Source organism: Dipodomys ordii, unplaced genomic scaffold, assembly GCF_000151885.1.
Source record: "Dipodomys ordii isolate 6190 unplaced genomic scaffold, Dord_2.0 Scaffold22, whole genome shotgun sequence".
NCBI classification, from domain to species: domain Eukaryota; kingdom Metazoa; phylum Chordata; class Mammalia; order Rodentia; family Heteromyidae; genus Dipodomys; species Dipodomys ordii.
Genome location: NW_012267238.1, coordinates 2,675,017 through 2,685,179, shown reverse-complemented (window position 1 = coordinate 2,685,179; position 10,163 = coordinate 2,675,017). Strand labels below are relative to the sequence as shown.

General features: G+C 38.7%; 1 protein-coding gene across 1 annotated transcript in view; it reads left to right on the top strand.

Moving 5' to 3' along the window:
- The window catches only part of Fchsd2 (FCH and double SH3 domains 2), a 214,724-nt gene that overhangs the window by 172,786 nt on the left and 31,775 nt on the right, over nucleotides 1-10,163 (top strand). Inside the window, exon 12 of the mRNA XM_013013961.1 lies at nucleotides 7,228-7,332. Coding sequence (XP_012869415.1) covers nucleotides 7,228-7,332 — 105 coding nt within the window. The remainder of the gene's footprint in view (nucleotides 1-7,227; nucleotides 7,333-10,163) is intronic.

Below are 10,163 nucleotides of genomic sequence, written 5' to 3'. Positions count from 1 at the left end.
GCCTAGCTTACTTCACTTAATATAATTTTTTCCAAGTTTTTCCATTTCCTAACAAATGGGACAATGTCATTCTTTCTGATGGAGGCATAGAATTCCATTGTGTATATATACCACATTTTCTTGATCCATAATGAATGTACTTCTTACATGAAGCCCCAGAGTTATGAGTCTTAAGAGTGGGAAGACAAGTTGAATCTATGTTATCCTTATAACCTGGCCTTAGAAATACCATGATGATATTTGTATCCCATTTTGTTAATTGAGCCAGTCACAATGCTTGTCCATAGTGTGGGGAGAGAGAAAAGTTCTAGAAGACCATGTCAAATTGGAACATTGTAGTAGTTATTTACAAAAAAAGAAAAAAAATCTCTTTCAACCATAATTATTCACATCCCTCTCACATGTAAAATATACTTACTTCTCCCTAAAGCCCCTAAAACCTGGTTTTTGCTAAATGTTGTCCAAATTTAATAAAAACTGTAAACGAGTATCTAAAGAGCTCAGCACTTAAAACACAAAGAAAATTGCACCAAACCACTGCATAATTTGTTATAGAAAAAATTGACAATGATAAAAAACTTAAAGCATTTTCTCTAAGCTCAAGACTAAGCTAAGTTAGTATATCTATTCAACTTAGTACTAGAAATCCTACCCAGACAGTTAGAAAAGAGGGAGGGTGGTAAAAGGCATCTACTTTGGGAAGGAAGAAGTAAAATTATCTCTTTTCACAGATGGCATGATTTTGAATGTGAAAAATCCTAAAGATTCCACCAAATAATGGAAGGGGTGAAATTGATCAAGATACATTATACTTGTAATTTGACTTGTGGAATTGAAACCACTTTGTACAACTACTTAATAAGAAATAATTAAAAATCACCAGGTACCAATGTCTCACTTGTCATCCTAACTACTTAGAAGACTCATCTGAAGATTGCAGTTCAAAGCCAGCCCAGACAGGAAAGTCCATGAGACTCTTATCTCCAATTAACCACCACACATGGGGAACTGGAGTTGTGGCTCAAGTGACAGAGTGCCTGCCTTGAATTAAAAAGCTCAGGTACAGTGCCCAGGCCCTGAGTTCAAGCCCCAGGACTAGTACAAAAAAATAAAGTTAAATTTTAAAGAATTCCACCAAAAAATTATTAAAAGCCAATAAATGAATATAGTAATGTTAGCACAAAAATATAAAATTAGCATACAATTCTGGTGTTGGTGGCTCATGCCTGGAATTCTAGCTACTCAGAAAGCTGAGATTTGAGGATTATGGTTCAGAGCTAGCCTGGGCAGGAAAGTCCATGAGACTCTAATCTCAAATTTAGTCCATGAGACTCTGATCTCAAATTATGCACCAAAAAGGCTAGAAGTGGAGTTGTAGCCCAAGTGGTAAAGCACTAGCCTTCAGCAAAAAAGCTCACACACACACACACACACACACACACGCATACAAAAATCAGTTGTAGTCCTATACACTAAAGAACAGTCTTGAAGGATTGGGATTGGGGGGGAGGGGGGAGACTGGGAAGGGATGTGAAGGGTAAACCAAAGGAGGAGGCTGCAATGCTTGGTAAGAAATGTACGCATTATCCTGCCTATGTAATTGTAACCCCTCTGTACAGTATGTTCACAAATAAAATTAAATTAAATTTTAAAAAAAGAAATAAATACATTAAAAAAATAAAAAAGAACAGTCTTGAAACAACAAATATATGAAGTCTGCAACAACAAATATATGAAGAGTAAGAGTGAAAATGAAGGGAGAGACAAAAAAAGAAAGAAAGCTGGGCACCAGTGGCTCATGCCTGTAATCCTAGCTACTCAGGAGGCTGAGATCTGAGGATCACGATTCAAAACCAGCCCCGGCAGGAAAGTCTGTGAGACACTTATCTCCAATAAACAACTATAAAACTGGAAATGGTGCTTTGGCCCAAGCGGTAGAGCACTCACCTTGAGCTGAAGAGCACATGGACAGCACTCAAGGCCCATGACTGACAAGAAAGGAAAAGAAACTCCAAAATATTGGTGAAAGAAATTTAAAACAGCGTAACCAAATAGATTGGAAGTTACTGTTAAAATGACAGTAACAGCTAGGAATAGCAAACATGCCTGTAGTCCCAGCCACTAAGGACGCTAAGGCAAAAGCATTGGTTGGGTTCATAAGTTTTAGACCAGGCTAGGGCCAACTCAAATAACATTGAAAAAAAGATAACAATAATACCCAGAATGATGTACAGATTCAGTGTGGTCCCTATTTTAATCCCAGTGGAAAGACATCCAGTGGTCATAGAATAGAAGATAAAGTTAAAAGACAGTAACACCTAAAATGATTTTTAAATTCAGTGTAGTCTCTTGTGAAAATCCTAACAATGGGCTTTAAAAAAAGAAAGAAATAGAAAAGGCCATCCTAAAAATTATATGAAATCCTAAGCAGCCCCCCTTCCCCAAATAGCCAAAACAGTACTGAAAAGAAAGAAGACTCATACTTCTAGATTTCAAAGTGTATATAAAACTATTGATTGAGACAGTGTGGTACTAGAATAAGAACATAAGATATAGGTAGCCTCATATAGACTTTTTTTTTTTTTTTTTTTGCTGGTCCTGGGCCTTGCCTCTAGCAGAGCCTGGGCTCTGTCCCCGAGCCTCTCTGTGCTCAAGGCTATTGCTCTACCACTTGAACCACAGACCACTTCTGGATTTTCTGTTTATGGGAACTGAGAAATCAAACCTAGGGCTTCATGCCTGTTAGGTAAGAAATCATCCCACCACTAAGCTACATTCCCAGACCCTTATATAGACTTTTGAACTTCTAAAACAGAAATTTTTTTTCTTTGTCAGTCATAAGGCTTGAACTCAGGGCCTTGGCACTGTCCCTGAGCCTTTTCACTCAAGGCTAGCACTCTACCACTTTGAACCACTGTTACACTTCTGGTTTTCTAGTGGTTAATTAGAGATAAGAGTCTCACAGACTTTCCTGCCGGAGCTGGTTTTGAACTGTGATCCTCAGATCTCAGCCTCTTGAATAATTAGAAATTACAGGTGGGAGCCACCAGCACCCAGCTAAAACAAGTTTTCTGCCTTGAAAGTTTATCACATTTACTAGAATGAATATTTCAGGTGAACTTGACATCATCTGCAGCTGAGAGACAGCAAATGATGGAGCAAAGTTGTAGAAGTTGTCTAACATCTTTTGTCTAAGTTAGTGAATGAGTCAAGTGAGAATTGAAACAGGCATTGTTTAGCCACACAGTCAAATAATTTCACTGAATTTCCAATATAAACAACAGATATATTTTGGACAATATTTATGGATCCAAAAAGGTGTTGGCTACCTTCTTCAGCCTCCTGTCACCAGGCAGCCACGCATAGCTACAATGGTTCTGCTCACCTACCAGGGACCTACATCCAGAGACTGGGAATCTTATGACTATAGAAGCCTAAATTCCAAAATTTTCAGGAAGAGGCTTGCCCTTTCACTGGATGATAAGGGCCTTGAAATTTTATTTATTTATTTATTTTGGGTTATAGTCCTAAAGAGCTTGATCCCTAGCTTTCTTTTTCATTTATCTTTTTCTTTTCTTTTTTCTCTTAAGACTAACACTCTACCACTTAAACCATAGCTTCACTTCTGGCTTTTTTGGTAGTTAATTGGGGATGAGTCTCACAGTTTTTCTTGCTTGGGCTGGCTTTTGAACTGCAATCCTTGGATCTCAGCCTCTTGCGTAGCTAGAATTGCAGGGCTTTAGTAATTTTTAAAATGCCAGTTACCTCTGCATTTATAATGCAATACAAGTCAAACCCAGCAAGCTTTTTCTTTAATAAAAATTGACACACTGATTCTCAAAGATACATGGGTGCAAATAATCTAGAATAGCTAAAAATCTTGAAAATGAAGGATAAAGTTAGAAATCTATCTTATTCTACCTGATTTGAAGAATATAGTAATCGATGTATTGTGGTAAGGTTAGGTTTACGTAAAACAAAAGGAAGAGTCTAGAAATAGGTCCACATACATATGGTCAGTTAATTCTTTTTTTTTTAACAAAGGCTTAACAAACTTGTAAAAATACTAAATATGCAGGGCACCAGTGGCTTATGTCTGTAATCCTAGCTACTCAGGAGGCTGAGATCTAAGGATCACAGTTCAAAGCCAGCCAAGGCAAGAAAGTTCATAAGACTCATATCTCCACTAAACTACTCAAAAAAAAAATCCATAAGTGGTGTTCTGGCTCAAGTGGTAGAGCCCTCACTCAGGGACAGCACCCAGGCCCAGAGTTCAAGCTCTAGGCTCAGCACAAAAAAAAAAAAAAAGCTAAATGCATTTTAATAAAAGTGAATCCAGCTATGTTTAAAATTCATGACTAAGGTACAAAGGTGACTCAACATTCAGAAGTGTATCAATGCAATAAATTGCAGAATAAAACTCAAAATTTCTGTGTTCATTTTCATAGATGCCCAAAATTTTATAAAATTCAGAATCTCAGAGTAAAGATGGAACTCTCAGTAGAGTACCTGTGTAGCACATGCTGAGCCCTGGTTTAAGGTTTTCATGATAGAGCACTTGCCTAGCAAGAAGTCCTGGCACTTCAAAAGAAAAAAAAAAATAGTATCACTTAGTAAACAAGCCAGGCCTGATCACATACATCTATGCTTAGAAGGCTGAGGCAGGAGATTTACATATTTCAAGGCACCCTTGGCTACATAGTGCGATAGTCAGATGCTACTGGCACCTGATACTAGATACTGGTGGCGTATATGATACCCACTACATAGGAAGCTAAAATCAAGAAGATTAAGCTCTGCAGGAAAAGATTATGAGGTTCTACCTCAAAAGAAAAAAGTTGGTTATGGTGGTACAGATCATCTCAGCTGTGTCAGAAAGCATAAAATAGATAGAACACAGTCCAGCTATAAATCAGGCAAAAAGTAAAATCCTTTCCCCAAATAACCAGAGCAAAAGAGGCCTACAGGCATGGTTCAACAGCCATAGTAAGTGTGAGGCCTGAGTTCAAAACTCAGTATTGCCGCAGGGCGCTGGTGGCTCACGCCTGTAATCCTAGCTACTCAGGAGGCTGAGATCTGAGGATCGCATTCAAAGCCAGCCCGGGCAGGAGAGACCATGAGACTCTTATCTCCAATAAACCACCAGAAAACCGGAAGTGGCGCTGTAGCTCAAGTGGTAGAGCATTGGCCTTGAGCTGAATTGCTGAGGGACAGTGCCCAAACCCAGAGTTCAAGCCCGACCGAAAAAACAGAAAAACAAAACTCAGTACTGCCAAAGAAATTCACATGCTTAGAGATTTTTATTAAAGCATGTAGGATATTATATAATCTCCTTGGAATTTACTTTTAGATACTGTAGCAAAGGAAAAGAAAATAGGTAAAGCAGATATAGAAAAATCTGTATGATTTGAATTTCAGTGGTTGATCTATGGGAGTTTTTTGAACTAATATCTCTACTATTGAGTATACTTAAAATTTTTCATAATAAAAAACATATTGGCCAGATGCTAGTGTTTCACACCTGTAATCCTAGCTACTCAGGAGGCTGAAATCTGAGAGTTGCTGTTTGAAGCCAGCTGAGGCAGGAAAGTCCATGAGACTCTTTATCAACAATTAAGTAGCAATTAAGAGCCTGAAGTGGAGCTGTGGCTCAAGAGGTAGAGCAAATATGAAAAAGCTTTTTTGCCTCAAGCAAAAAGGGACAGTGTCTAGACCCTTAGGTAAAGCACCAGGACTAACACCAAAAAAAAAATATGTATATGTGTATATGTGTGTGTGTGTGTGTGTGTGTATGAAAAGTAAGTAAATCCTGGGGTTTAGTCTCAGCATGATTTCTCTCTTCTACTACATACAAAATGAATTTCAGAAAAATTTAAAGGCAAAATTCTAAATACAAGATTATTAAAAACCAGAAAGACATTTTTGGTATCTCAGAAATATAAAAACTGACAAATATAAACATGTGGAAAAGAGAAAAGCAATAGAATGGAAATGTTTGCAACATAAAAAACAGAAAGGACTAATATCTAGAAAATGTTTTAAATAATAAAATATATAAAGGTAGAAAATGGATATTCATATATTCATGGAAGTAGAAATCAGCTTGACACTGTAGCTCACCCCTTTAATCTTGGGAAGCTGAGATTGGAAAGGCCATAGTTTGAGGCCAGACAGAGCAGGAAAGGTTTTGTTTTGTTGTTTTTTTGGGTCCGGTCATGGGGCCTGAGCTCTGGGCCTGGGTGCTATCCCTCAGCTCTTCAGCTCAAGGCTAGTGCTTTACCACTTGAGCCACAGTGCCACTTCCAGCTTTCTTTTTCTTTTTGCTTATGTGGTGCTGATGAATCAAACCCAGGGCCTCAGGCATGCAAGGCAAGCGCTCTACCACTGAGCCACCTTCCCAGCCCATAGAGCAGGAAAGTTTGTGAGATTCTTTCTCAGTGAAGAGCTGAATACCTATCCACAGCAGAAAGTCTGACTTTGGTTGTTCTCTCAGCCCAAGCAGGAAGCAAGACCCTATCTCAAAAATAACCAGCAAAAAAGGGCTAGAGGTGTGGTTCAGGGGTAAGAGCTACCTAGCAAGCACAATCGCCTGAGTTCAAACACCAGTTTTGGCAAGAAAAAAAAGAAAAAGTTTAAGACTGGGTACCAGTTTCATACCTGTAATCCTAATTACACAGGAGGCTGAGATCTGAGGATCATGGTTTGATGCCAGCCTAGACAGAAAGTCCATGAGATTCTTTTTTTGGGGGAGAGGGTGGGGGGAGGGTCTGGTCGTGGGGCCTGAGTGCTGTCCCTCAGCTCTTCAGCTTAAGGCTAGCGCTCTGTCACTTGAGCCACAGTGCCACTTTCCGGCTTTTTGCTTATGTGGTGCTGAGGAATCGAACCCAGGGCCTCATGCATGCAAGGCAAGTGCTCTACCACTGAGCCACTTTCCCAGCCCAGTCCATGAGATTCTTATCTCTAATTAACCACCAAAACTCTGGAAGTGGAGTTATAGCTCAACTGATAGAGCTCTAGCCTTAAACAAGGACAGCACCTAGGCCCTGAATTCAAACCCCAGGACTGACACACCCCCCACACAAAAAAAAGTTTAAATAAATGAATAAATGAAATAATTTAAAGTTCAAAATGGCCAAAATAGCCTAAAGCTTTTTGAATCATCTTAATACTTTCAAGTAAGGAAAGATAATTGAGAAACAGTCATTATTTTTCTATTTTCTTCAATAGGTTCTGAATGATCTGGAATGTCATGGAGTTGCCATATCAGAACAAAACCGGGTAGACCTGGAACAGAAAATAGATGAAGCCAGAGAAAATATCCGTAAAGCAGAGGTAAAGTGGCAATTAAATGTGTATTTTGTCTAGCTCTAGTCAGTGTCCCAGCTGTGATATGTATCCACACTAATATTTACTGAATTACTACTTTGCAGAAAATAGCATTTATGACAGCCTCAAACCTGTCATCCTAACTACTCAAGAGGCCAAGAAAATCTGAAGATCAAAGCTCACCTGGGCAGAAGAGTCCCCATGAGACTCTTATTTCCAATTAACCATTCAAAAACTGGAAGTGGTGTGGTGGCTGAAATGTAAAGTGCTAGCCTTGAGTACAAAGAGGCTCAGGGACAGTGCCCAGGCCCTGAGTTTAAGCCCCACAACAACCCCCCCACACACACACACACACAAATACAGACGATTTAGGACCTATTATTCCAGCTATTTTGTAGAGGTAGAGACAAGATGATTGCAGTTGTAGGCCAGTCCTGGCAAAGTTAGTGTTGAGACTGTATCTGAAAAGCAAACTAAAAACAAAGGCAAAGGGACTATGGGTATGGCTGAAATGGTAGAGTGTTTTCTAAATGTCTTGTGTTCAATCCCAAGTATTGCAGAAAAAATAGGGAAGATTTAGTTAGAGGGAGTGAAAAAGCAAACTATAGTAATAGGTTTTAATCTTTAATTGAAGTCATAAGAAAATATGTCCATGGCAACTACTCTCTGCCCAAGAAGGCTGAGACTGAAAGGAGAGCAAAATGTTAGCAAACAAGTAATACACAGGGTGTAGACTGATCATTGGATATAATTTGAGTACATTTCTATAAAGAAATATGATTGAATGTAGCACATACATATGTATTAATCTACTTAGCTGCCAGATACTGAAAAGATAGAGAAACGGGCTTAAAAATAAGACTGAGATTATGTTCTTGTTAGGAAGGCATAGGAAATGCTAAAGATAACAAACAATAAAACATAAGTGCCAAGGAGTGGTCCATATGAGTATACAAAAAAACCAGAGGATGCATCAAGTTAGCTACACATTAGAGTAACAATGGATATTATCCAATAAGTGATGTTTGATTAGTCAGAAAAAAGGGAACACAGATTTATTTCATATAATTTGTAAGAGGAATAACTTGAACCAGAAGATGAAGGTAGGAAGGAGGTAAGTTTGAGTTTGGTACTGGGAAATACCAAAGGCCTAACACATCTTTCCATTGGCAGAATACATACCCCTGGGACATAACAGCCTGAGTGGCAAGAAGATATTGAGCATGTTTCTTTCTGGGGCTAGATACAGGAATGTTTTATTGGTTAAGTGTTCATCTAAACTAGTGACTTTCAAACACTTCTTCAAACTCATAAGGTTTTAATAAGTAAGTGCTTTAGTGGTTATAATGTGAGGGTAGAGACAGCACAGGGAATTTGAGAATGCTTTTGGCACAACCCCATGGAAGCAATCTGAGCCACAGCCCACTTGCCATCTGCTCTTCTCCTTACCTACACTTCTTTCCTAGCAGTCTGACCCATAGTATTCTTGGTGAGGTAGTCAGGGTGTGCAGTGTATAACATTTTCCTCCCAGGACTCAGAGACATGCCTAAACCACTACCCTAGTATGCAGGCCAAATACGATGGGTGGACCCTTGCCTGGTTTGGGAGATGCTGGCCGATGGTGGAAGAGTTTTTCCTGTTATATTTATTTCTCCGTACTCTGATGAAGCCTAGTGGAACAGAACTGATTACTTTAAGACAGTCTCAGAAGTTTTCTGAAGAGTATGTTCTTGGGGTTTTTTTTATGTGCAAACTTCATCCATGGTGTTATCACTAATAATATGTCTACCTGGGTCCACCATCCTTAGTAATAGCAGTAGAAGTTATCAGTTATGACCTATTTTTTCATTAATAAGTGTTCTAAGCTTACAGTTTGTTAGCTTGAAAGTAAAAATATAGAAAACAGAATGTCCTGATGAAGAATTTAAGTCTGCATCGTCAGACTCACCAAAAATATGGAATATACTAAAACTATGATGTCAAACCTATTGTCTCAGTTTTGACTGTTGGTAAAATTCAATTCATCCTATTATCTTAAAATGGTCTCTCACTTTCTATTAACAGATATTCACAATAGACAAGCTAAAATTAGCTAATAATTAGAGCATATTTATTGAGGTCGCACTTACAGGATTGTCATCAGGATTGTTATAATGAAAGTTGGATAGGCTAGACCACGTCTTTTCAGAGTAATTAACAGTAATTATTTCTATATACCCTTTTTCTCTTTTCTACTATATTAATTTGCATTAGTTTTTTTCCCTCTTCCTATTCAATGGTTAATTTACTTTATTATAAATACCTATACAAAAGAAAGCTGTTTAAGGGCTTGGGAGTGTCGCTTAGTGGTAGAGTACTTGCCTAGCATGCATGCAGCCCTGGGTTCGATTTCTCAGTACCACATAAGCAGAAAAAGCCGGAAGTGACCCTGTGGCTCAAGTGGTAGAGTACAGGAAGGCTCAGGGACAGTGCCCAGGCCTTGAGTTCAAGCCCCAGGACTGGCAAAAAAGCTGATTAAAATTTGATTCTGTTCTGGTAATCAATATAATTATCTTACTTTTTAATTTCTGCTAATGTGAATGGTACTCTCCCTGGTTGCTTAATCTCCTTTGTCCATTCTGTTGTGAAGCTCAGTAATAGATTTAAAGACATTTTGGCTGGGTACCAGTGGCTAACACCTGTAATCCTATGTCCGATTTGACGATCCCCGTTTGAAGTCAGCTCAGATACCAAGAGACTCACAAAAAGCTAGATGTGAATGTGTGGCTTATATGGTAGAGTACTAGCCTTGAAGGAAAAAGTTAAGCAAGCATGGGAGGCCCTGAGTTCAAGCCCC